The sequence below is a fragment of the Calonectris borealis genome, chromosome 5, assembly GCF_964195595.1.
Source record: "Calonectris borealis chromosome 5, bCalBor7.hap1.2, whole genome shotgun sequence".
Classification (NCBI taxonomy): Eukaryota; Metazoa; Chordata; class Aves; order Procellariiformes; family Procellariidae; genus Calonectris; species Calonectris borealis.
The window spans coordinates 36,172,557-36,200,061 of NC_134316.1; the positions used below are offsets into that span (position 1 = coordinate 36,172,557).

The 27,505-nt window shown below is 35.7% G+C and overlaps 2 protein-coding genes across 2 annotated transcripts in view; one reads left to right on the forward strand and one right to left on the reverse strand.

Annotated features, from left to right (window-relative positions):
- The window catches only part of RYR3 (ryanodine receptor 3), a 256,141-nt gene extending 239,390 nt beyond the window's left edge, over positions 1 to 16,751 (forward strand). The window contains exons 94-105 of the mRNA XM_075151795.1: positions 678 to 875; positions 1,509 to 1,639; positions 4,690 to 4,732; positions 5,308 to 5,435; positions 6,371 to 6,431; positions 7,493 to 7,639; positions 9,580 to 9,714; positions 11,752 to 11,908; positions 13,035 to 13,099; positions 13,211 to 13,311; positions 14,912 to 14,963; positions 15,826 to 16,751. Of these exons, the coding sequence (XP_075007896.1) occupies positions 678 to 875; positions 1,509 to 1,639; positions 4,690 to 4,732; positions 5,308 to 5,435; positions 6,371 to 6,431; positions 7,493 to 7,639; positions 9,580 to 9,714; positions 11,752 to 11,908; positions 13,035 to 13,099; positions 13,211 to 13,311; positions 14,912 to 14,963; positions 15,826 to 15,921 (1,314 nt within the window). The 3' untranslated portion in view covers positions 15,922 to 16,751. The remainder of the gene's footprint in view (positions 1 to 677; positions 876 to 1,508; positions 1,640 to 4,689; positions 4,733 to 5,307; positions 5,436 to 6,370; positions 6,432 to 7,492; positions 7,640 to 9,579; positions 9,715 to 11,751; positions 11,909 to 13,034; positions 13,100 to 13,210; positions 13,312 to 14,911; positions 14,964 to 15,825) is intronic.
- The window catches only part of AVEN (apoptosis and caspase activation inhibitor), a 102,691-nt gene continuing 91,104 nt past the window's right edge, over positions 15,919 to 27,505 (reverse strand). Inside the window, exons 3-6 of the mRNA XM_075151797.1 lie at positions 23,382 to 23,452; positions 20,384 to 20,479; positions 18,506 to 18,866; positions 15,919 to 17,300 (exon numbers count right to left, since the gene is read on the reverse strand). Of these exons, the coding sequence (XP_075007898.1) occupies positions 17,182 to 17,300; positions 18,506 to 18,866; positions 20,384 to 20,479; positions 23,382 to 23,452 (647 nt within the window). The 3' untranslated portion in view covers positions 15,919 to 17,181. The remainder of the gene's footprint in view (positions 17,301 to 18,505; positions 18,867 to 20,383; positions 20,480 to 23,381; positions 23,453 to 27,505) is intronic.

Below are 27,505 nucleotides of genomic sequence, written 5' to 3' on the forward strand. Positions count from 1 at the left end.
TCAATACAAGTCCATCTATCATAGATAGGAAAGGCTCAGTGGGAGCCAAACAGGACTGAACAGGACATCAGCTTTAAGATAAAGGTGTGAAAAGAAGGGCAGTTAGGGCTTTTATTTTAAAGGCCAGATTTTTAAAGTTGCTGGAAGAATTTAGGGCAGCATGTCAGCTTTATGGCTTGGGGTATTTATGAAATACTGATTAAATACTGTATTAATTTGTAAGCTTTAAACTAAGTAATGAAATAAAAATTTATGGACAATGTAGAAGCTGATAATATGAGAACTTTGTTTCTTTCTAGACTCTAGTAATCAGGAACAATGTAGATTACAAAACAAACCCTAAATTCAGTCATATTAGATAACCCTGTCATTGCTTGGTTCTTCCAAGAAGACATTTTTACATAACTTTTTCATTGTTTGTTTTGGTTTTGCTATGGCACTGTTAAAGGAGATATTTGCAAACTGTCATATGCCTGTACTTGCTTTTTCTAGATTCTCTTTTCAGTGACATGAGATGATGTGGAGACTTCTGCTGTGAAAATGAAGGACATTACTGTTCAAAGCTAATGCTCTATCATCTTCCCATAAGCAGGCTTTGCAAACATCATTTGTCATTATACTAAAGGAAAAGCTTTTAAGTTTATTGTGTGTTTTCAATGTGCTTGAATTTCTCACAGGTGACAGAAGAGCCACTTGATGAAGTAGAGGAAGACTCTAATCTCTGGAACTCTTTTGATGAAGAGGAAGAGGAAGAGGGCATGGTGTTTTTTGTTTTAGAGGAAAGTACAGGTTACATGGCACCTGCTCTCAGAGCACTGGCAGTTATTCATACTATCATCTCCTTTGTCTGTGTGATTGGATACTATTGCTTAAAGGCAAGTTCTGAATCTTATTAGTAATGTATTATTTGTTAAAGCACGTTGGCTATGTCCCAACGTGATTTTTGGAGCAAATATTGGAATACCTATTTGTAACTAGTTGTTTACAAATTCTCACTATTCAATATGTAGATGTTTTCCTCATGTACTCAGTCTGGCAGAGATGGAGTTAACTTTCTTCATAGCAGTGTGTATGTTTTGGATTTGTGGTTAAAAGAGTGTTGGTAGCATACCCACCTTTTGGTTACTGCTGAACAGTGCTTGCACAGCGTGAAGACTTTCTCTTTGCTTTACCCACTCTGTGCATCCCCGGGCGAGTACGTTGGGAGGGGGCAAGAAGTTGGGAGGGGGCACAGCTGGGACAGCTGACCTGGGTGGGCCAAAGGGATGTTCCATACCATGTAAAGTCATGGTCAGCAATAAAAATTGCGGGGGAGCGGAGGGGAGGGGCTTGACCTCCAAAATGGCCATTGCTCAGAGAGTGGCTAGGCATTGGTCTGCTTGTGGGAGGTGCTAGTCTGATGTTTGGTTTTATATAGTATTATAAAGAGTGCTTAATACTGTAAGTAGATATCATGGTTTCTAAAAATATATAAACCATGACAAAGATGTCCACTGTCATTTTCGTAGGTCCCTCTGGTTGTATTCAAGAGAGAAAAGGAGGTAGCTAGAAAGCTGGAATTTGACGGACTATACATAACTGAACAGCCATCTGAAGACGATATTAAAGGACAATGGGATCGTCTGGTTATAAATACTCCGTATGTAAAATTAAATGGTTATACATAAACTGTTTATAAATATTATAGCTCATTAAGCCACTGATCTAGAACTGTCCCTGTCCACCTGCCACCTAGTTCACCTAAAAGAAAGGCATTTTTCACCTTATTTTGGATGTTACAGTAGTAGATTCTAATGTGAAATCCTGTATTATCTGTTTATTTAATAAATACTATCATAACATATATATTCCACCTCCTTTTCATTTTTCTAGGGTTTGCAAGGATTCTGCCTCTTACCTCACAAACTGTCTCCAAGTCATTTCACATATTAGTCACTACTGAGAAAGTTTTAAAAAGATAACTTCCATCCTTTTCAGTGACTCAATTTCACATTCATATTGTATAGCAGTATTCTCCTGCCTTTCTTTCCCACTTCTTGCTAACAAAATTTGTATATGACAAGAGAAGTAAATCTAGTGTAAAATAGCAATCCCACAATTTGAGTAGGTCTGACAGGAATTACTGTCAGGTTGTATGCATTAGCAAGTGCTGTAGTAGGAGCTGATGCTAGGGGACTCACCTGCTATCCTATGAGTGAATGATACAAGTGTAGGCAAGAAACAGAAAAATATCAGTAAGCTGCAGCAGTCTGTAGGAGTGACACAGAGAAATATAGCAAGTCAACTCTCTTCTTTTGAAACAATGCCTTGTCTACAGGCTATTTTTCAGAATTTACTCTTTCAAAACAACTAGGATCAGGTTTTGGTACTAGTACACCTAGGCTTAGATTCCTGTCTTTCCCTAATAGCATCATAATTTAAGGACAGTAACAGAAAGCTGGAAAAGAACAAAGTTATTTACAAGTCACAAAGTAGTTGTGGCTAGCTGTGCAGGCATAAGTAAGTGTTTGATAAAACCAAGCCAGCAAAAATAATCAACTAAATGCATCAGAGTGACAATATGCTGCCAAATAGCCAAAATATCTATCTTACCAGTCATACTCAATTTTTGTACATTAAAAATAGTGCCCTTAGTACTTTCATTAAAATTAGAATGTCTAAAATATTGGAAATGCTTGAATGCTTTGTTTTCCTACATCTGAATTTTAGGAGTTTTCCTTAATTTCAGTTAGAAATACAGACTAGCACATATTATTAAAGTTACAACAGAAGGTAATTGGGAAACTCAAGAGCTTGCTTAATTTCCAACCCATTTCTTTAACTATTGATAGTGAGCTATCTAGATATCCAGTAAGTTTATCCTCAGCAAAACCAAGCATGAATTAATGAGATATATTGTCAGGTTATCCCAAATGACATGCTGTACAGCGTGTTCTCAGCGTGTTGCACTATCTGCTGAAGTTGAATAGAAGATTAAGGCTAATTTAAGCAGACTAATCCTCCCTCTGATGTGAAGTGACTCTCGAGGTTTAGTGTGGGTATTGTACCATCAGGATAACCACTGCTGGAGGGTACCCAGTGCTGTGTATATACTGAGATGTGCTTTCTGTAAGTGAAAAAAAAAGTAATTAAAAAGGCAAAAGAGGTACCCTGATAAATGGAGCAGCGTTAGATGTTTGTGGCAAAAGAGATAAACACAAGCTGGCTACATTAGAGACATACTTTGCTTAAAGTCTGAGACATCAAAGAAAGAAATAATATAGAGCATTGGACCAGAATATACCATCTGAGTCACTGGAACCATTTGCCTTTATCTGGAGTAATTTCATTCAGAACTTCAATTCAGAAAAATAAAAAGTCGAGCACTTAGGAATAGTTGGGAAGTTTGCCTCACATCCCAGCAGAAGGGTGTTCTGGAATCTCATCCTTCTGATGTTAACACTTGCTTTATTTCACCAATACTGTCCTTTAGTTTAAGCAGTTCTTTTTTTTTTCTTCACCTTTCTGCATATTTTCTCAACTCAGTGTTACATCCAGGAAATGGGAAAAGAAAAACCTTAAATTTTGTAGTGTTTCCGGCTAATTGGCATTCTTCAAAACTGACATAATATATAGTAAGACCATCAGAATGAGGAATTCCTTGGCACTGCTATTCATAAGACAGTTCAAGAACAATATTTTTTATGATCAAGTTGAAGATCAGGGAAATGTCACTGATAAGAGAGAACACTATCTTTTTCCTTGCAGGTCAAAGCTGATGTATTTCCTAGTGTCTGTTGTAAGATCTCCCCTGGATAAAACTTGTTGCTTATTGAAGCATCATGGTTGCTCACTACTCTCAAAAAAAGCAGGGAATTTTCAGTGAAAGATACCCTGACACCTCTTCAATATTTAAGATTTACTGCTTCATTTCTTTCTCTTTTGTATACACAATAAGCTTTTCTTTTAATTACCAGTGTGGGCATGGCTGCTCAGAGACAGATGATGCAAAATGCTCTTTAGCTGAACTGTCTTGCAGCTTTAGAATTATAAATGGTTTTTACCTTGTCTTGTTCTGGGATGTCAGATCCAGTAACAACAATGTGATACACCTGAGAACAAGATTACCACTAACCCCTGTTTTTGCCAAATGATCTTTGCAATTTTCTGGGGGATTTTTAATATTTTTTGAATTTTAATTTTATATTAGCAAATTGTCTACTAGTTCCCAAGTGTTCAGCGTCTATTTGAAATGTAATCCAGTGAACTTAAAAATTATTTATGCTACAAGACTCTCTTATTTTGAAAATCATTGTCCGTATTGATTTTATGGCTAGGAGCAATAAAGTATTTATTTAGGAGTATGAGGAGATAAATGATATTACAGTGACTACCCTGCTATTATTGAGTTATTAGGCTCATTAGGTGATAATATTTAGCCTGCTGTCCTTTTGTAGTCAATCATATTTGTGGATGTGAAGAAGAAAAGAAGGGGGGAAAAAAAGATGATCTTGCAGCGAATGATGATTAATAACAGCTATTGTCCACATGAAAAGAAATTGTTCTCGTAATTCGAAGTGCAGTGTGTGAGTGAATGAAATTGTACCAGAATCTCCAGTGATCAGGAACAGGGTATTTTCTTCTTTCATTGTTTTTTCCTTTCCCCTAACAAGTTAAATAACTTGAAATATCTTTGCCTTATCTATGTAGGTCCTTTCCTAACAATTACTGGGACAAATTTGTAAAACGGAAGGTAGGCTTTTAATATTCCTATTATGTTAGTTATAACAATAATCTACTATTCAGTTAATTTGGATATCTATGTGTAATATACTTCTGTACACATAAAGATACAAATAATTGAGAGCTGAAATTTGTTTTATGGAAGTCATTGTTGTGGTAAATGTCTTGGTGAACAGGCAGCTGCAGCGTAGGGTGGGAGGAGGGAGGAAGACAAGGCTGTGGTTTCCTTCCTAGACTCAGGCATTTGAAATAAATTTATGCTGTCAATCAGCCACGCAGGTCTAATTTACAGTCATTGTCATCTTTAGGATACAAAGCCCCCTCATCCCCCTAAAAAAAGAAAAACATGCCAACTTAAATGACGGCAAATTATACATAAGCTTTCAGATAATAGCCTTTAATGCTTCTATTTTTCTTTTTTATGCTCCCCTCGCCTGGCTTCCTGGGAGTTCTGATTGTTCTAGTAGTGTTAATTGTGAAAGACTTTTTTTTTTTTTTTAAATTTCTGACAACTACTGGCTTAAAGTAGGGTGAATGTCACCGAGGTCTTTCTCTGAGCAAAAGCTTCTCTTCTTCCATTTTTAGGTTATTAACAAGTACGGAGACTTGTATGGAGCAGAGCGCATAGCAGAACTTTTGGGTTTGGACAAAAGTGCCCTTGATTTTAGTCCAGTGGAAGAGAGCGAACCAGAAGAAGCATCTCTTGTATCGTGGTATGACTTCTGAACTTCACAGACAAATTATGTGTTGGCATAACTTCACTGTCAAAGATAAAAATGGATATTATACTGAAACTGTAGTGATGTTTTCCTTGGCATGGAAAATTCAAATGGAGAAGTCTTCCTAGTGTGGAAGTAAAATAAAAAACTTTTTGTTTGTTCTAAAACATACTTATACTCATGTTATAAAAGTAAGAAAAAAAATCACACAAGTTGATGCTGACTGATATAGTTGGGCATTCTTTTATTTTAAACAATAATCAATGCAGCATTTAAAAGTTCTTTAGGTGTTACAACAGAGTTAGTTTATCAATCTAAGGACAGAAAAAGTAGTGATAACAAATACCTAGATGCGAAGTACCTAGAAAAAATTCAGAGATGTTTTCCTGACTTAATTCATCAGTGAAGATGAGAGTTTGAAAGTATCCAAGTCCCAAATGATTGAGGCTCCTACAAGAGTTTGGTTTCTTCGATACTTAAGGCACACAAGAAGAAGGATTTCCATTCGCATGTCATCTAATGGCTAATAAAATATTTAGAATCTTGCAGAAGGCATTACCTTTTCTCTTGGTAGTTTTGGCAACATTTTACACTAGACAGAACACTTGTGTCTTGAATTCAAGCAATTCAGGTTCTATATTTCACTACTTTTAACACACATTTTAATTTTTCGAAGTAAGTGTGGAATATAGTCCACTGAAATTGTTCCACCAGTTTCAATGGTTTAGAAACTGTGTGGGGGTGCTCAGAGTTAATGAATACTCTCTGAAAAATGAAGCACCTACATCACTCAAAAAATAAACAGCTAATGTATATCACCACCTTCAGCAAACAAATGTGAAGTGCCAAACCTAGTTTGTTGTTTATATTTACAGAATTCAATACTTGATTTTGACATTGATGTATTTCAAAAATTTTGGATTTCCTAGGTTAAGCTCCATTGATACAAAGTACCACATTTGGAAGCTCGGAGTTGTTTTCACTGATAATGTGAGTATGTTAGCCTAGAAGAATATGCTTTGATTTATTCTAAACATAATTGTATGTCTTCCACCATCTGCTTTTATTTTAAACAAACATACACAAATAATATTGCATTACAGAGCCATTTTAAAATAGTTTTTTCTGTCTTGTGTTGTAGCAAATTGCTTTAATTTATGTTAGAATTTTCTTTTTGATTCTAAAGGGCAATATGCACCTCCTCACCATTAATACAATGTCAGCATTTTAGAAGCTAATGGTACATTCATTGAATTTTGTAGAAACAATCTAGCAACCAAAGGTGTCTTTTCTAAAATCGAGCACAGTCTGCAGAAAGTTATCCTTTTTTATTCTTGAATCATCTGTTTGGCATGATTGGTTAATTCTTTTCTTTCATACCTTCTCCTTTGAAAGGACCACACTTATATTAAAATTCCTTTTTTTTGTGAATCCTCTTTTTGCATCCTCTTGAGCATTCCCAAACAAGGGAATTGAAGATGTATAAATTCATTGTGCACAAAAAGCACACTGAGCCATTGTTCTTCAATAAGAGCTTTCACGTCAAAGTGGCTTCAGGTTCACTGCTTGTTAAAAGAATAAGCTGTATTATGTGCCTCAGGTTTTCTGGGTGTCCTGGTTGACGTGGTCTGAGACTTAAGCAAAGTGTCTCAAGAGTAATATAATGCATTTTCTCTCCTCCAGAATCAGTATTAAAATTTAAAGTACTGTGTAACAACCTCCCTAACCAAAACAGTTTTAAGGTAGGGGATTTTGATGTTAGTAACATATATGCTGAAGGCTGCATTTGAATATGTAAAGATAGAGGTCTCATTAGCATAACTAAGCAATAAACACTCCTTAAATGAACAGTAGAGATGATAAGAGACAGAATAAGACAGTCTTTCTGAACATGTAAAATAGAGGTATTACATTCAAACTGTGATTCAAATCAGATCATGATAATATTACTTCATTTCATAATTTGAGTGACTAAAAGAAAGCTATATTCTGGATCCAATAATGCACATTAGCACTTGCTAACATTCTGCCACTTTTCACTTTCTCTGCAGTCATTTTTATACTTAGTTTGGTACACGACTATGTCTATCCTTGGGCACTACAACAACTTCTTCTTTGCTGCTCATCTGCTGGATATTGCTATGGGTTTCAAGACATTGCGAACCATTTTGTCTTCAGTCACTCACAATGGGAAACAGGTTAGTGCTCCACGCAAAGGTTTGAAAAATGAATGCGTTTTGTAACAGTTCTGGAAAAAATCTTGTGGTACCTAGGAAATATTGGAATGCAATCCATTTTGATCATGATTGGATTAAAGAATAGATCCTATTGTGTCTTCTGCAGCACATTTAATACATGTTAAATCCTATGAAATTCTAATAATCTATACCCACAGAGTGCTGATAGCTAAAGAAGTTTTGTACACAATAGAAAAATGCATCATTTTAGAAAAATACAAGAATATGAATTATGACCTAACCAGCTCCTTCTCTGTGCTCAATGATGAACTGATTGGTGATAACTAATAAGAATTCACAATCTCTCCTTAGCTACAGCAGTAATAATGATCTGGGCACTGAGATTTCAATATTTAGCTAGTAAGAATGTGTTTACAGGTGTGGGCATTCTGCACTGTGGAATATATTTATATGTCACTTTGTCATGCAAAGATCAGATTAATAAAATCTGTTTCCAAAACTAATTGTTGAAACTTATGCAGGGAATCCTCCTCTGATCTCTAAAGGCTCTGTTTTCCTAGCTAGCATACCAACAGAAACAAGTTTTTCACTAACAGACTTTTTAACTTACAGTTAAGAAATATAACAGAACTTCCCCAAAATTTTAAACATACACATTCCATTTCTTCTCAAATGCAGTAACATATCTTCTAAGCCCACTCTTACACCCTGTTAGACTTGTCAAAACATTTTAAACCACATAATGTTTTGCAAGAGGCATAAGAATATTTCCTTAGCTTAACTCTGATATATCCTTTGTGTTTCCTTAATTCTTTCTTTCAGCAGAAATTGACCAATGGAAGTTTCTTCCCTTATCAGGAAAGGAAGTTTCTAAAATAGTACATATGAGAATGTTTTCAGTATCACCGCACAAACAATTGAAATCTCTGGTTTTATTCCCTTCATTTTCCTCCAGGATGACCAAAGTCATATTACTTTTAATTTAATGATTGATATACTTACTTTATGAGATTTTTCTAAATGTAATACTCAAAACTGAGCATAATTGACAAAACTGTTTCAACTCAAGACCACAGCTTTTAGTATACATTCTTAACAAGCGAAGATTATTTTTTCTAATCCTGTTGCTTTTCTCGCTAGTAGATATAAACACTGAAAGACAGCTGCAGATTTTCCAATTGAAATGTTCACTTTGGGAGCATACTTACAGATCTGCAGAAAGTGATAAACTGACAATCAGCTCGTTGTTCGATACTCTTACATTTCTTTTAAAAGAGTAATACCAATTGTTGCACTTTTTAAGAGACGTAGTCTTCAGTAACTCCTCTCCAGAGCTGCATCTTCTAATGCCAACTCCAACAAACAATCTAATCTAGTCTCATTAACCGCTGAAATTTTTCACCTAAGGATTTTATTTGCTTAAAAGCAGGACCTGGAAATTACTTCCTCTTTGGTTATCTAAAAAATTTTCTATCCACTTTATCGATGGCTTTGCTAACTAGCTTTGGAACAGAAAATAGGCTATGATAAGTCATAATAAGTCCGAGTTGAAATTGTTTATCAAATTAACAACATTTAATTTTCACTGTATATCCAATTTTTCAAGGTACTAGAATGTAACTTTTAAATTAAATAGTGGAAACATTGCTTCAGTGATATATAGTTTATATGCATATAGCTCAGAAAGATGGAAACTTCAGTTTCTTGATACCGTTTTTCCCTTTGATTTTCACATGAGAGCAGGGTAAGTAACACCTCTATACTGACCCAAGCAATAGGGACACCTCAAAGCTACCATAACTGCTATTTTTAGTTTCCTTATTGGGAAGGGTATAATACGATGATACATTTTCAATACTTAAGGCAATACACTGAGCTAGGATATCTCTTCTGACAGAATGAAATTGAAACCTACTTTCATGTCATGTCTCCATACACAGCTTGTGCTTACTGTAGGACTCCTTGCTGTAGTAGTATATCTTTACACTGTTGTGGCGTTCAACTTCTTCCGCAAATTCTACAACAAAAGTGAAGATGAAGATGAACCAGACATGAAATGTGATGACATGATGACGGTAACTAAAACATCACTAGCATGCTTCAAATTTCATCCTGAATTTTCAAATTGATACTTAAGATAAAATGATAAGCAAGGGAGGGATGTTTTTGCTCATAAATCCATGGGTCTCTTCTTCTTGCTATATGTCATTTTGAAAATGTGAATGGTCTTGAAATTCCCTCTGCATTCTCCAGTGGTCTAAGCTCAACAGTGGATAGATGACACTCACCAGTATAGGAAGATATTCTGGATTTTTCTCCTAAATACTGTGTGGTATATGATTTGCTGCAACTCTTTTACATGTGAAGATGGCAAACCCTTAAGGTATATGGAAGAAATTTCACGACAAACTGTACAGCCCTGCAAAAAGAAGCTGTGTTGTCACAGCAAAAATAAACCCAATTTGTTCCCAATGTTTGCAAGTGTGCAAGCTCTTCCTATCCTTATTTAGGTTATATGAAGTATATGATGTTATCAGCACTAGTTATAAAAGCCTGCTCCAAAGTTCTTACAATTAGTAATTTAGTCATGAAGTAAGAAGTCAAGGGTGAGTAGAGAAGGGGGAAAAACTTATTACGGGTGGTAACCTAATGCTGCTGATTTCCCTTCTGATTTCCACCTGTTGCCACGGAATGTTATTTATGTCATATTAAAAGATACTCTACAGTTACATATTATGGTATGAAGAGGATTTGATTTTTTTACTGTATACAGAAAACAGCACAAATTCAGGTATTAAAAACGTAATATTCTGAGTTTGTGGCCAGCTCATTTCTTCCATGGAATAGTCACGCTCTGCCCTGTGTTTGTACCAAAGATAGAATAAAATACCTCAGAACAGAGGTGTGTCATAGACTTCACAAAATGATCTTCCCTATTCTTGAACTTTCTTTCAAACACTCAAGTTTGCATACTGCAAGTCAGGTGTGCAAATGATAGAAAATGTGAAAACTGCCCAAGCAGTATTGTTTAACTGGTCCCTCTGCAAGCTGGATACAATGGTCTGGTCATAAAATAGATGTAGGAGTAATTGGAATAATGAAACTGTATTACATTTTAGACCACTCTTCCAAGTGAGGTAAATCAATTCCAAGTTACATTTTTAGGTATGATTAAACTAGTACCAGCATCTTACATCAACAGTAAAGTTGCATTATAAAAATGGATGTAGAGTTCTGTTTAGTGTTTGCTTATGAAAGACCAGATTTGTCAGATTTTACACTGATTATTTAACACCAACATTGCTGTCTAATGTGACTTCAGAACACTGGCTGGGCTTAGATATTTCTGTTGTTTTTAACTCACATTGTGTGACTGAAGGTGGTTTACAAGATTCTGTAGCGGATTCATACAGGAACATCCGCAGTGTATCACTCCAGCAGAAGATTCCATTCTAATATACTTACAAAGCTTAAATATCCAGATTTTTAAAGATTCTTCCACGAAGACTTACATGTTCAAAGAAATATGACACGCAGCAACATTTTTGTAAAGTGATTTCTTCTGCGTTGAACTGAACATAGGCTATGTTTCCCAGATCAGAAATAATTTACAATATACTAAACCAGACATCTGGTATTGCAAAACACACCTAAACATAGATAGATCTACCTGTTGTGAATGTGTCACTATTTGTTTTATGGCAATATTGGCCAACGTTTCTAAACTCCATTACAAGATTTTAAAAGATGTCCTCTGCTTACTCAGAGCAAGCTAGAACCGTAGGAATTAATATAAGGGGTAGAATATAGTTGAATACAGTAACAAATACAAGAAGAATGCCCCCGAAATGGTCTTTGTCTGTAAGTATGACCTAGGGAGTGAGGAGAGGGTAACAGCTGATGCTGACTCCCACTCTTAGTAAATGTACTTGTAAGACAACAACAGATTTTTGGTGCAGTGTGTGTGATCCATGAGGAATGATATTGTGTGTTCTTTGTTACTATAACTTGTGAAGAGAATTAGCAAAACAGAATCATTTTAAAAAGAAGAAAAAGAAAACAAGCAGAATCATTCATGGTAAATATATCTGTAATTTTCCTCTCTTCTTTAGTGTTACCTGTTCCACATGTATGTGGGTGTAAGAGCTGGTGGCGGCATTGGAGATGAAATTGAGGATCCTGCTGGAGACCCTTATGAAATGTATCGAATTGTCTTTGACATCACATTTTTCTTCTTTGTCATCGTTATCCTACTGGCCATTATTCAAGGTACTGTCACTTACCTTAGTAGAGACTGTTAGAATTTAGTTTACTTAAGAAGTTCTGCAATCTATTTAAACCATATTTGTGTTGGAGGTAAATTCAGCAGTATTGCTATAAAGACTCATTTCTGAGCTGATAAAATCATTAATTCTGAAAATAATAATTTCATACTTAATTCATAAATAATGCACTGTCCCAAGTACTACACAAAGACAAAGCACAAGAAGCATAACTTACCTGGGTTACAGCGTTTATGAACACTTTGACAACTATCCAGCAGTGATGCAGCTTGTGCAGCATCACTGTTCTTCCTGTAATAACCATTTAAACTTGGAGAGCCTTGCTGTAGACACTTTTCACACCTTTGGTTTGGAACCACCACAGCTGGCTGGGGAACGGAGACTTTCCCCTTGGAAAGGGAAAATGACATGGAGAAAGTAACCATGGCCACATACCCATTTCCCCCTTTCTTTAGAGGATGATTTGCAGTTTTAATTGGTTTGCAGTTGTGGTTTACAGAGAACGAGACCTCTCTTCAATGACTGTCAGTATTCAACGCTCATTGTATAAATTGACCTAAGGCTGTTAGGAAAAAACGCCGTTTTATGGCAATCTGGTGGCAAAGAAAAACGTAATACATTTATATTGAGAAAAAGTTATGAATGTCACAGTCCCCAAAATGATCCAACTCTATTCTTAATATGTTGGAAGTGGAGGAATAATGCTTCAAATGTGAAGCAGCATCACAAACTGGCCAGGGGGTCTGTGGGAGTAGAGTTGTCTTCGTTGAACAAAAGTTGGGATACAAGAGTTCCATGAGAAGGAGAATGAAAATTAAATTCTTTCATGGGAACAAAAGAGATGAGATTATGGAAGCTTAAACTGACCAAAATCTAAGTACAGAAAAGCCTTTCCCCTCTCAAGATTGTACTTCCATGTAAGAGAAATTCTTACTGCTAGGAGTGCAGTGTAAACAAATGTTAGATGTCTGGAAATTGATAGACTGTAACTTGAATTGTCAAACCTAGACATAAGTATGCTAAACTCCAAAGACAGTGGGGGATGTCTGACATTACTTGAAATATGAATATTGCTAAGTACTGAAGTGTTGCTACTTTTCCATTTGAAATAGGTCTGATTATTGATGCTTTTGGTGAATTAAGAGACCAGCAAGAACAAGTGAGAGAAGATATGGAGGTATGAGTAAGCACACTACATTTTTCATTACTCTCATTCATTTAGATTGTTACCAGTTAAAATAGTGTCTTTGAGTTAAAATTCATTTGTAACCACAACTTGTGTTTCCAGACCAAATGTTTTATTTGTGGAATCGGCAATGATTATTTTGACACAACCCCACATGGCTTTGAAACACATACTTTGCAAGAACACAACTTGGCAAACTATCTGTAAGTATATTTTACTACTGGAATTACGACAGAGACACCTTTCAGCTCCAGAGTAATTTAGGTGCACACATTGCTGACAATCCTAAGACAGAATTCTGTAGAACTGAGGAATATCTCCATTCCTTTCTGGTCTCCCCTCCTCTACTCCCTACTGCTGCTTATCTTTAAAGTACTCACCTTACACATGAGCTACCTTAGTGGAATGAGACCTGAAGGCACACCAACTCCTTATTCCTCTGGAAGGAAACCCAGATATGTGGAATGATAGGGAACAACAATTTAGTAAGTTGCTTTAGTTTGGAAGTTTTGATGATTGTGACTTCTGGGGGCTTGGTAACATTGACAAGACCATTGAAAATTAGCCTCAATTTGACAAAAAGAAAACCCAAACCAAAACAAACAAAAAAAAGCATTTCTGGAAGATTCCTGAAAGATAAGCTACAAAAAATAATACACAAGTCTGGTCCTACAGTTCTTTAGTGATAGTGCAGCTTTGCAAAACCTCGAAGCAATCAGGAGTTGTACGTGTTTAGACTATTGCCCAGACTCCCAACACAGTGATCTTCTACTTTCATTAGTAAATACAGAGCAGATCAAGGAGGGTATTTAAAAAGTTAATTTGGTGGCATTAGTTACTCATAGAACAACGATAATTACATGAGCATTGTGCCAGCAAAACCAAAGGAGCTGAACTGCTGGTATCTTATAGAAGTCTGGCTTTGGAATACTGCATCTGGACTTCCTAAATTTAAAAAAAAAGAAAAAAAAAGTGTGCCTGCTGGAGTGGAGGCTGCATTATTCCTTGCATAGCTACTGACACTGCAAAATCAATGCATGTTACTTTTGTGAGGCAAATTTCCATTAACATCCGTAGTTCTACCCGTCTACAACCTCCAAGCTTTTCTTACTATATTGAATTGCTGAATTGGTACATGGGAACCTGTAATTCACAGTAAATTAAAAATGGCCACTTCCTTAATATTATAATATATAGTGAACAATTTTTCTAACCAGGTTGCCCTTTAATTACACAAATGTTAAAGTTAGTATACATTCCTTTCTTTACAATGAAAGCACATACCAAGTTTAAGTCCAAATGCACTGCATCAAAAGTGGCTAACCAAGAGCTGTGTTACATATAAACAGACCTTTGTTTGTACTCTACAGCCTTCCTAATTAGTTCAAGCTCTCTACATTTGAGTGAGCACAGGTATCTGAGATAGATAGGCTCAGCTCATGAGCTGGATAGCATGAGTGTTTGGAAATCTTGGGGCAACTTCTTGCATAGTAGCTATAGTAACTTCTTCCAAGGTGAGATGTTGGAGCATATGTGTATAGGAGTTGGCATATGCCTAATTCAGGTATTGCTCCCAGCACTGAAATGAAGAAAATGCTAACCATGTTCTTCCACTTCTACAGATTTTACACATTAGCACTTCCACAGGAGAAGTGCTGGAGAATTTTCTCCTTTTACATAAGCACTTTAGACACCTAGCAATATCATTACATTGCTGGTTGGCATAATCTCCCCAGTCTAGGAAAGGTTAGGCAGAGATGTTATGTCTTCTGCATTAATAACCGCTTCATGTGCTTGTTTCAGGTTCTTTTTAATGTATCTCATTAACAAGGATGAAACTGAGCATACTGGCCAGGTGAGTAGAAAATAAAACTTAATTTTTTTTCTTAAGATTATCTTTCAACATTTTTATCTTCTCCAGCCTTGTAGTTGTGTACCACCAGGTGGAACTGATGTTCCACCATGGAGTGGAGATGATGCCACACACACACACACACACACACACACACACACACACACACACACCCCCCCCCGGTGACAGTCTTCTGCAAGTGAAAAGGGTTAAAAAAAAAAAGGGAGGGGGTGGGCTGCAGCAGTGTGCTATTCTACCTAGCACTGAACTCTGGCAGAAGTCAGTTAACTAGTAATCTTACTGTCATCTTACCTCTGAAATGAAACCCTGACATATACCAGTTGCAGTTTATTCCCAAAAGATTAAGTAGTTAAGCTACTGTATTTATAGTCTAAATCCATATATAATATATATATATACACACACACACACACACACAGAGATAGGTATATGGATGTGTGTACATATGTTTAGTGCTGTTAGGCCCTAAAAGGAAATAAATAAGAAAATAAATAGGATTTAATTATATCTTATCTCAAATAAGAAGCTGTTATGCAAACACTACAGAAGTACCTTACACCAAGTAAACTAAAACACATTTTATATAAACAGATCGTGTACAGGTTTGCTCTAACTAGACTGATTAATTTACACTTACACAGTTTTTCTAATAGGGCTTAAATTTCAGTGGTACTGAATCAAGAAAAGTACAGAACAATACTTTCACAAACGTTCTTGAGTTACAATCTTTGAGATTGAACGTCTTCACATGGTAATAGGCACAGTACCTGGGTATTGTTAAAAGTTTATCTAGAGCACTAACTGCAAGGTATCTGTTAAAATAAATACTCTCTATCATTTTCAGGAGTCATTTGTGTGGAAGATGTACCAAGAAAGATGTTGGGATTTTTTCCCAGCAGGGGACTGCTTCCGGAAACAGTATGAAGATCAACTTGGCTAATATCACAAAAGAAATTATTTATTCATGAACTGTTAAGATTCAGTATACAAAAAAACTTCTTTTCTTTTCATGGTGTAATTCCACAGCTTGTATTTGCTTTAAATGTCTTTAAACTTCAAGACATACATAAAATTTGACACTATTTCATAGGCTTTTTGTACCTACCACATATGAAACAGTTTTTTTGTTGGAATTTTAATTAGAAAAGAGAGAACTATGCCAGATTGATTTAAGCCTTCCAGTTCAAACATAGTCGGAAATTATAACAACTTTTTAACCACATCATTAACCTAGTGTTTGGCAGTACAGTTGAAAGGGCTAAAAGGTGTCTTAATTGCACAACATTTGACATTTAAGGACTTGAACATCAGAGGCCATGCCTCAGAAAAAATATTTTACCTAACTGCTGTCCAGTTTTTCCCCCCAGTATGTGCTAGTGAATGTATTAAGATACAGCTTGAAAAGCTTTAAGCGGTTCAAAAGAAAACATTTTCAAACATTGCGACCTTGAAACATTAAGTGCCTTAAAACCTCTGTAGACATAGCTATGCAAACTTTTTATTTATGTTAGTGTTCTAGATGAACAGATCCATTAACTGTACTGCTTTTCTGTCTTTCTGTATGAAATGGCACTTGAAGTTTGTTTATATACTACCTTCAATAACAGCTTATTAGAAGCTGCTGTTAAAAGACATACACTGTATCAAAATGAACACAATTTAAACCTTAGGCCAAAATAAAACAATGCTCTATGGTCACCTGCAAGTAGAAGCTGCTAAGATTTTTTTCTTCTAATAAAAAGTGCCCACTGCAATAAAGTATTACAAACCAAATATTACCATCACTGTCGTCTTTCTTATTTTTCTACAATATGGAGATGTGGCGTGAGGACGGTGACTAAAAACCACATGTATTCATTGTTCATTCATAGCTTTATTTTAAGGACTACGTAGAGCAAGTACAAGCTGAAGTAACTGTTCTCTTAGTGTGCTGTAGCCTGTATCTTTAGCAAAGAAAATCCTAATTTCATCACAAATCCTAATTTCATCACTAAGAATATTAGTCTTTTAGACAATTTTCAATCACATCTAAATGAATGTTGGTTGCACAGAATTTTAGGTGCCTGCAAAAAACCCAGGCATTTGGCATAGTGAACAAAGTGAAACAGATAGATAAAGGAAATAACGAGGAGATAAAGAAGATTCAACTTTCTACTTAATGTTTGCTATTTTCAATTATTCACATAAGAAAATTTGAGCTTCAGGAAATCATGCTGTCCAGCCAATCTTCAAGCTCTTCCTCGGTAACATTTTTAGATGTACTTTGCTGTTGCTGCGATGCTGTACTCTTCTCTTCAGGCGTATCTTGTTTTAAAGGCTCTGGAAAAATGAAAAGAACAGACTTGAAAATCTGGAAACAATTCTATACCCGCTCTTTTTAATGCACAACTGACTCTATTTAAACACAATATCTCTCTTCCTTGACGAATAGCAAGTCATAGTCTAAAAATAGTAGCAACAATAAAAAAAATGAGGCAGCTTAATAAGCTCAACCACAGCAATGTGGCTTCCCTCTGATTCAAGGGGGGCTGGGCCTGGTCTGCAGCAGACAGATTATAAGTGATCCCCTACTGTGATCTCTTCGCAATCCTGTCTGATGGAGAGTTTACGTCAGCGTAGGAGAGGAGCAGGAGGCCCTGCAGATCAGCCCTGCACAACAGCAGATCGCCCTGCATGATTATTACAGCATGATATGATTCCATATTCTGATGGCATTGTTTGCTTAAGGGATTTACACTGTGCTTTGGAATGGAAAGTATGACATACTGCTGAAATGAAAGAGCATTTCAAGATTGTCTTCAGTAACAAGGCTTGCTGTATTGCTTGTGGTGACATCTTACATGTTCAACCATCTTGGACTTAATTTTTAAGATAGCAAGAAAATCATACACAAAAAATCAGAGATGCTAAAAATTCTTTTACAGCATTGTGGACTGGGGAGGAGTAGCAAACCATCTCCATCAGAACAAACAGTACAAACATAACTTCTAGGAATGCAAACAAAAGGAAGGGTTTGCCGATTTTTCCGAAATACGAAAATTGTTGTGTATGTTTTGTTTCCATACTAAACTTAGTTTTGTAAAATCAATGCTAGTAAAGTTTGAAAATAGCATTTATAACAAACCATCAGAAATAGCTGTTAATTCTGTATACAATTAGCACAGTGAACTAAGGGCTGATAATGTTATATAAAGACTTTATTTTAGCTTCCTCTCACTAAAATTCTCTAGCAGTACCTTAATTTTCTTTTTAATTTAAAATTTTCCTGAATCATAAGCCCAATGCTGTTCTGCAGAATAATTTCTCTTAATGCTTAAAATGAACTGACAATGGTGAAACTTCAGTTCAGTGCGGAGTTAAAATTGAAAAGGAACAAATGGGTCAGAACACAGCCCCAGATAAATGAAATGCAGTATGACAGAGATGATGACAGCAGACTGGCTAATCAAGAGGTCAAAAACATCACCAAAACAGAGCGCAATGGAAATTAACTAAGGGCATGCTGGGGAGAAGAGAAATCTTACCATTTTCCTTACAATCCATTTTCAAATCTTTCTTGGTTGATATGTTGTAGGATAATGCATCTGACACAGGTCTGTTTTCTGTATCAATGGGAGCATCTAGATTTAGGAGAAGATCTAGTTCTTCATCCAAATGGTCAGTCTCTTGCTTTGATAGTGGATGGGCTCTCTGAAATGGTTCTGCTGCACTTGCCCTAGGACCATTTTTACTTCCAGACTCTGATGGAGCAACAGATTCACCAACGGGATGGGAGACGAACACCGTTTCACTTTGAGCCAGAGACTGTCGGAACAGGAGCTCTCTCCTCTTGCTGTCTTCAATAATTTTAGATTTCATCTGTGGGAGCTCTACAGGTGTTGATGCCTAAGAGTACAAGAAAGGACTTGAGTCTTTCTAATGATTAACTCCATTTTTACTATTCTGTCTAATTTGGATTGTAGTTCATGCTTCCTATATTTGATCACTTAAGAAAGTACAGCGAATTTCAGCAGAATTGAATTCAGAACTAAAAGTAAACTGAAGTTATCCTGATGATACTTTTACAGAAGCAACTACAAAATACAAACTCCTTTTATCCCTTATTATGGAATATGAGATTGCATGCTAAATCAGCAAGTTCCATTGTTTCACAAATACTTCCTGGAGAGTTACTTTTCTTTAATTCTTCTGTAATGAAATCCCATCAATATTCTGAATTTTGGAATGACTGAAGTCAGAATTTGGCTAGAAACATTATCCCATGTTAGGCCTTCCCTCCAAAATTCCAGTCTTGAAAGCAAACCATACTACAGGTTGCTGAAAATCATTTAGCAAAAGTTATAGTATATAGCTGTATATTTTGAAAAATGAAACCAAATTACAAAACGTTATCAAATAGTGAAACAAGAAATGGCAACGCATTATTTAACTGTGGAACACAGATTCTGCTTTTATCAGGATGCCTTGGCATTAATAACACTGCAGCATATCTGATAACCACATCACCGGACAGAATGACGAGACAAAGATTAAATGTCATAACATATACTTTATAACCCTGATAAAAGTTAAAGACCGTGACTAGAACTCTGAAGAAGAAAATTGTATTTGAAAGCAACATTTTGAAAGCAATCCCTTAGACATCACATCTGCAGATATATTTGAGCTCCCTTAAGAAAAAGCATAGTTTTGTCAGTCACAGAAGTACTTTATACAACTCCAAACAGAAGTAAAATTTCTTCTGTAAGGGTCATGTTTCTTTTTCCTTGCTTGAGTAGATGGATTTTTTTTAAGAATTTTGGTTTCGTATTTACATCTTATTGGTTGTTTTGCCCTTACATGAATATTTTCTTTTTCACAACCTGAAGAAACATTTTTTCCTAATATTCTGTTGCTTTTTTTTTTTTCACCAGAGCATAAATGACATTTTCTGCACCTGTTTGATTGACAGTTCTACCTGTTCTAACACTGATGTAAGTTTGATTCATGGAATAAACATGTATGATGATATTAGCTACGTAGAAGAGTAAATCACAATTAAAATAATTAACAGAAAAGAATGCGAAAGCACTTTCAAAATTTTGGTGCAAGCTTTCAACAGCTGCTAAAAAGAGAAGCAAATACAAAACCAGTGCAATCATTCCATGTCAAACACTAATACCTCGCTTCAAATCTCATGTGCTGCACATTGAAGCATTCTATTTAAAGCCAACAAAGCATAAGAAGTGCTGATAGAGGGGTATCCTGCATTACATGCCATTTGACATGCTAATCTCAAGAAATGCATTTACTTATAAAATACGTTCTACTTATGTTTGAAGACCAAGTTTAAAGTAACCATTCTTGCATAGATTGTTTCACTTAAAATATTTGCATTTTCTTGTGAAAATTCACAGCATTACCTGCACAAGTTCAGCAGCTACATTCAACCTCAGATGTAGAGGCAATTCCTGAAGGGCCTGGGCCAAAGACTGGCAGTCAACAGAAAGTGCAGATAACTGAAATATAATTCAACACACAGTACACTTATTAAAAAAAAATATGAACTAATAATGACTATTACATTCCCCTGTTTCACGCATTCAAGGAATGTGAAGAACAATCTAATGAAATACAGGAATTCATAGTTTTAAGTTACACATGTACAAAGCAGTTTGGCTAAATTACCATATAAACACCTACAATGCAAATAATCACTTAAAGGTTTAAAAAGGTATAAATGGAATGCTGCTTTGGCAATGCCTTGAAAATCCAAAGTAGGAAATAGTTCTGCAAGTTGGTAATGTCATAAGAGGCTTTTCCAACTAAACATCTTTTAATCTGTGAAGGTTTCTATGCAGTGGGAATCGCCATTCTTTAATGAGTTGCTACTGTTTTCTAAGCAATCAAACCATGTAGCTTGTGTGTAGCTCTACTGGTTTTAGTGCCTGAACAACATGGCCCTTTTTATACTTCCCCATCTTTTAAAATGTTTTGACGCTTACAAAAGCGACAAACTATAGTTACATACACTTCTAAAATGATATTCAAGAAAGATTACTGCTGCCTAGTTGCTTAAAAAGGTGGAATTTTCACTTATTAACGTGACAGGTATTGAAGTTTCCTTTTCTCTTGACCCCTTTTTATTTTGGCTGTAAACTACTAACAAATTTACACAAAACGGACCAGCAATATTTGATGTTTTTACAGAACACCCTGGGCTTTGGTAGACTTAAACATATTTCGAGCTCACAGTACAGCAGAACATTCTGAGCATGTTAACCCTCAATGAAAAAGGTCATTCGTTATTCATCACATATTTTAAAATCTGACAACAAAATGCTTAAGTTCAGTCTATACTCTCATTTTCATGGAAGCAGAGAAGCTGCTTCTAAACCTAGCTTAAAGAGATAAAAATTTGTCCTTCTCAGTATGGTATAGACTGACACAGACATTTAGAAGTCCAAATACTCAATTAGGAGAGAGCGTTTTGTGCATATCATAAGAGATTTGTAAAAGGAATTCACACTGCTCCCAAAAGCCAGTAAACAGGATGGCTTTTGACATCTGCACACAGAGCAAGAATGAACATCAAAGATACAGTGTGTTCCGATAGCATATTTACAAAATTAAAATAAATTTTAAAAAGAAACAATGCAGTTGGTTTAACACTTTCTTGTACCCAAATTCTGGTTCTGGTATCCAGTAATGACAGTAAAAGGACTAAACAACTTTTAGAATTTTTCTTCTTTACTAACAACTTTATTTTACAATGGATTAGTGATCAAAGATGATTCACTGGTACAAGTAACCTGGAAAAGTCTTCAACAAGCAATTCTTGTTGCCCACCAATGAACTGGAACTTCAGAAAAACCAGTTGTTTCGACAGATCAATACTGAAGATTAAACATGGCTTCTACACATTTGCAAAGGACAAGGAAATCATATGAATCTGGTAACATAAAAAATTGTAAAAAGCCAAGTATTATTGAATAACATTTAAGTGCATTTGGGAAGAGCTAAGTACACTTGCAAAAAGATTTTATGTGAAAAATTAGATAATGCTATGAAACCATCTGGGCCAGGATTTGGACTAAAATAAGAAATCAAAGGAAGGGTAATGGTGACTAGTGCAGTAAACTATTTCAAACTGACATAAGAACAGTGAAAGACAGGAAACAGTTTGGAACAGTTTGAAACAACAAATTTGGATGGGGCAGGACGAATGACTACAGTTTGGTAGGGACAGAGGCACAAGAACGCACAGCACATTTCACAATGAGTGAGAGCGTGGGATGGGCTCCAGCACTGTGCAGTCTCATCACTGGCAGCCAGAAGAATATTTGTGAAATCCACTGACAACGTGCAACTTCACTCTGCTCACAATGGCTTTAGCCATTCAGAAATTAATTAATGTGTTCAAATCACCTAAATGCTATAATGACAAGCCTGTAAGGAAATTATGAAGAAATTAATATTCTGGATGCTGACATCCTGCACACTAGGAGCAGGAGGAACTGATAAGAAAAAAATACACAGTCATTGAAAGACTGTATCCCACTGAACAAACATATGATGCTTTAAACAAATGCTGCACTTGGTTTTATTTCCTCATTTTAATTTGACTTTGCAGCTTTAATGTACCCTTAAATATCACTTCCCAGGGAATAATTATTGTCGATAATTTAGGAAATAAATAGCAAACTTTTAAAATATGAGTACATATGTATGTTTCAAGAAACACTCAAGCACAATTTTGCAGCAATTTTAAGAAAAGCTTGGAAGACAAAAGCATTTATCTTGCAATAATTTAGGTGACTTACGTGAGGAAGACAGCTGCAGAGATTAGATACTTTCCAGTATCCTGATACAGAAAAGAGCAGACTCCTATTGCTTTGCCCCTTTTTATTCCAGCATAGAGAATCCACATACAAATAATCTAAAACCTAGTTGGTCCCATAGTCATTTCGGAGGTGAAGTTTCAACCAGAGGATATGAACTGTTAATTTGAAAGAACTAGAACAAGCTTCATACCCAAATATATCAATATACTCTTACAGGTTTTGTTATAGGCATTTTACTAAACTATTTTCTCTTGAATACAGCTGAAAAAGGAAGGCTGACTTGATATGTCAGTCAAGCAAAGTGACAGTTCCTTGTTTTCCCTTCACTGGATGGATTTGCTTGTTCTTTTCTTTCAACGCGAACTAAAAATCTAGCCTGCTGCTTTGATTAGTCTTCAATAGAAAAAAAAAGGACAAGACCCAAAAGCCTCCAGCATCAGAGACAAATTAATAAACATATACAGAATAAAGAGTGCTATTATTGTATTAAACAATTTGTTGCTGAAAGCACAACTGCCTAGGTATTCTGTGCCAGGCGATTATCCACACAAACTCATTTGAATGATAATTCTGTTACCTGCTTATGGCATAAGCTTTCTCTATCCCATTCCTTCTCATCAGCAAATCGGAACTGTGTAAAGGAATCTCCTACAGAAAAGAAATAAAAAATATATTTATTTTTAAAAAAAATAACAAGCTTTCTCCAAAGTTCCCAACCCTACAGAAGTAAATTCAATCAATAAACATCACATCTTCAACAAATTTGCATTTAATTTTAATGCTGCTTGCATTCACAATATTAAACTTCTTTAAGCCAAAGTTCTATAGAAAGACCTTTTAATCTCTTATTTGCAAAACAGTACTGTAAAAGGCACAACAAATTCAAAACTGAATGAGGAGGTGCTAGGTGCCATGTCAACAAGCAAGATTTTAATTGAGAAGTCCAATTTGGACAACATACTAGGAATATGTACAGTATTCAGAGAGTGCATTTTTTATGAACAGCTTTGAATGTGCTGTAGATAAACCTTCTCTTATCAACATGTAAATCTCTCTTAAAATGGATTATAAATGTTTTAAAAATCAGTTTGTACAGGCCAAGTAAAGACTTCTTTTGTTGTCTGGTAGCTAAATTCTCCAGACTCTCTCTTCCTTGAACTAGTCCCTACTCCAGCATGTCATCAAAAAGATGACTGAACCCCAAACTCCAATTCACATGCATAAGGGACTGAATTAAAGAGACCTTAAATAGGGCTAATTAAGCTACAGATGTAACCTTAGTTATAGGATCTTCTAGCCTCCTACCACATTCCAAGACAGCAGGAACTTCCTCTTACTATAGCGGGGCTTGGGTTATTATTTTGTTTTAGATGCGTGTCATGGTTTAACCTGGCAGGCAGCCAAATACCACGCAGCTGCTTGCTCGCTCACCCCCCCTCCCCCCCGTGGGACGGGGAGAAAATCGGAAGGGTGAGAGCGAGAAAAACTCGTGGGTTGAGATAAAGACAGTTTAATAGAACAGAAAAGGGAAAATAATAATAATAAATAATGATAGAATATACAAAATGAGTGATGCACAATGCAATTGCTCACCACCCGCGCTGACCGATAACCAAGTAGCAATCACTACTTCCTGGAACACGCTTTCCACTCATATACTGAGCATGACGTCACATGATATGGAATACCCCGTTGGCCAGCTGGGCTGGCTGTCCTGACTGTGCTCCCTCCCAGTCTAGCTTGGTAGCAGAGGGTAATTGTCCTTGACAAGGTACTTAGCAACTGAAAACATCAGTGTGCTATCAACATTCTTCTCATACTAAATCCTAAACACAGCACTAGGAAGAAATTTAACCCTATCCCAGCTGAAAGCAGGACAATGTGATATTTCTATTGCAGTATCATGCTGGGTTGCAAAAGACAGTCCTATAAATTTATTCACTGAAAAAACACACAAAAATTCCAAGAACTCAGAAAAATTAGTAAGGTCTGTGACAGAGGAAACATGAAAGATTAGGCTTGCAAGATGATGGCCAAAGGTCTCGAGTAAGAGAAAACAAAGATACTGCTGATGCAGAGTATGGGACATATGCCTTCTTAGACCATGCAGTTTGAGGACAAATAGCTATTTCAGAAGCTCTATTAGGAAAAAAACCAACCTGTTAAATTATTGCATGAAGGAGATGAAATATGATCCCAAGAATTGCAGATCACCTATAAGTCACTAGGATTTAGTCCAGCAGTTAGTTGAGAAGCAACAGCTCATTCTTTCTCAACCTCTAATAGAGAATAAATGCACTAGAGGAAGTTTTCAATAGCATTACCAACAACTGAGCATCTAACTTCCATTTGGCTCTCAATATCCTAACTGCCATTCATACTTTTGACAATTCCTGAATCATGCCCTTAATCCTGCATGCAAAATCCAAACATATAATGTGCTGTATCCGAAACTGGCTTCTTTTCCATTGTCTGCCTGTCCCAAAACGTAGGGGAGTTCAGCCTTTCAGCAATTTTACCCAATAGTGCAACCATCAGCCAGCTTCTGTTTTGCCAACAGAATGAATAAACAGCAAAATGGCATAGTAATTGGCATATTTCTTTGCCAAACAATAAAAAAAGGGAGACCTAACAATCTCCCAGCTGGAATGTAAAATTTATTGGCATGGCTTTTTTTTGTCATATCTAAAGTGCATTTCTAATTCATTGCATTTCATGTATGCTCATTGGGTATGCAATGTACTCATATACTAATCAGACTGTGTACCTGATATGTCCATCATCGTCATCTTCAGAACCGTTCCAGCAAGAACGTTCTCAGCTGAGGATTTATATAGATATTTATGACCATTACCATGTCCAGATTGAATTTGCATCTCCCTATTTTCATTAGGTTTATCCAACATTGTTCAGCATTACTGGGTTGACATACAACCTTGCCTGATCAACTAGGCTTTGGTTTACATTCAATGCCTCAGATACTACTATTTTGAAAACAACCAGCGTCAAACAGTACAAGTGCAAGTAATTAAAATTAAGCACTGAAATTAACATTTAGATATCTAAGTAGCAGCCTAATTTTATAAATGTTTAGTTCATATAATTTACAAACACCAGGTTCCATGATGGCTAGGTATGCTCAGCTGTATGGAAGAATAAGACCCTGTCTTTATGTATCTATCTGCAGATGCAAATACTTAACTTGAGCACTCACAGTGGACTCACTGCCGATAAAGGTGCCTTCCTCTTCATTGCACAACAATAAATAAATCCTTCTCAAAATATCTAGAATACTGCTCATAAGTAATAACTAATGCTGAAAATTAAAGAAATGTCCAAATTCATTCTTCAGTCTCATGATTTTAAAATGGGTATGAAAATGTGCAAATTAATGTTTTAACAGCTCATATTTTAAAGGCTCAATTTAGTTACATATGTAAAGAAGTTTTATTGCAAAATAATTAAACCAAGTGATCCTCAAAGTCTTCATACTATTAGAACAAAGGCATAAGTATTTTCTACCAATATCCCCAAGACTCCTTCAGTTATTTCTCATGCTGTGTCACAGAGGAAATACAAAGTTTCCTCTGCTCTTAAAAGGAGTAAAATTAAACTAAAGGATTAGTCAAATGCTTTCAGTATCTGAGATTGACCAGACGTAAAGTAGCTAAACAAACCTACTTCATCAGGAAAATCCACTGGGATCAAGAACTGGTTTATGATTCTTCATACTCACAAAGTTGGTAATAACAGATCTTCAGTTTGATATTGTATTGCTGAATTAAAGGGTATGACTTAAATTGTAGTTTAATGAGGCTCTTTAAATAAGTTAACAAAGCATGCCTTTCAAATGGAAAAGCAATAACTACAATCCACAGTAGCACATTTAATGCAAATTATGTTAATGAGAATGTTGGTCTAACCAATTATCTTTTCACAAATTCCTTTACCCTGAAAATAACTTCCTTTTATGCCATGAATACTAATCAAATGTCTTGCAATGACTCCGAGTTCCTTCCAACATAAAAAAATACTTTTCTTCATGTGAATAGTTTTTATGTTACTTATAAATATCACTTGGCTTTCAAACACAGAGTAGCTAAAAATAATGCATTCAAGTAAACCTCACACACAGTCTTTGGTAACATTCATAATAAGCCTTAATATTTTTTATTGTATAAAATGTAACTTTATTATGAAAGAACAGCAGATCTAAACCAGCATGCTTTCCTATCACTTGAATACATTTTAAAGCTAAATCAATTGATTTAAATAGAACACGTTTCATAGTCTCATTAGCCCAATTATCCCTTCATATAAATATTCATTGAATAGCAGAATCAAACAAATCCTATCTGTAATCTGTAATAAATATTTTCCAATCTGTGAAATTATATGAGTCTAAAAGTTGAAAAAATTGAAGAAAAACTGTTTTCAGTAGGAAAACTGACATATAAGTGGGATGATTTTGTTCATTTTAACTCTCTAATTCATTAAAAACAAGAGACACAAAACATTGCTGAAGACAGAGGAAAAATATTCTATACTCTTAGACATTTTAAAATTGGAGGTGGGGAGCAAACAAACAGTGTAACAGGATCCTTCTAAGACTGCTGTGACTGTTCAGAAGCACTGCAAGGGCAAATACAAGACTCTCAACCCATTTTTTTAATCAGAATTTACCTTCTCCTAAATAAGCAC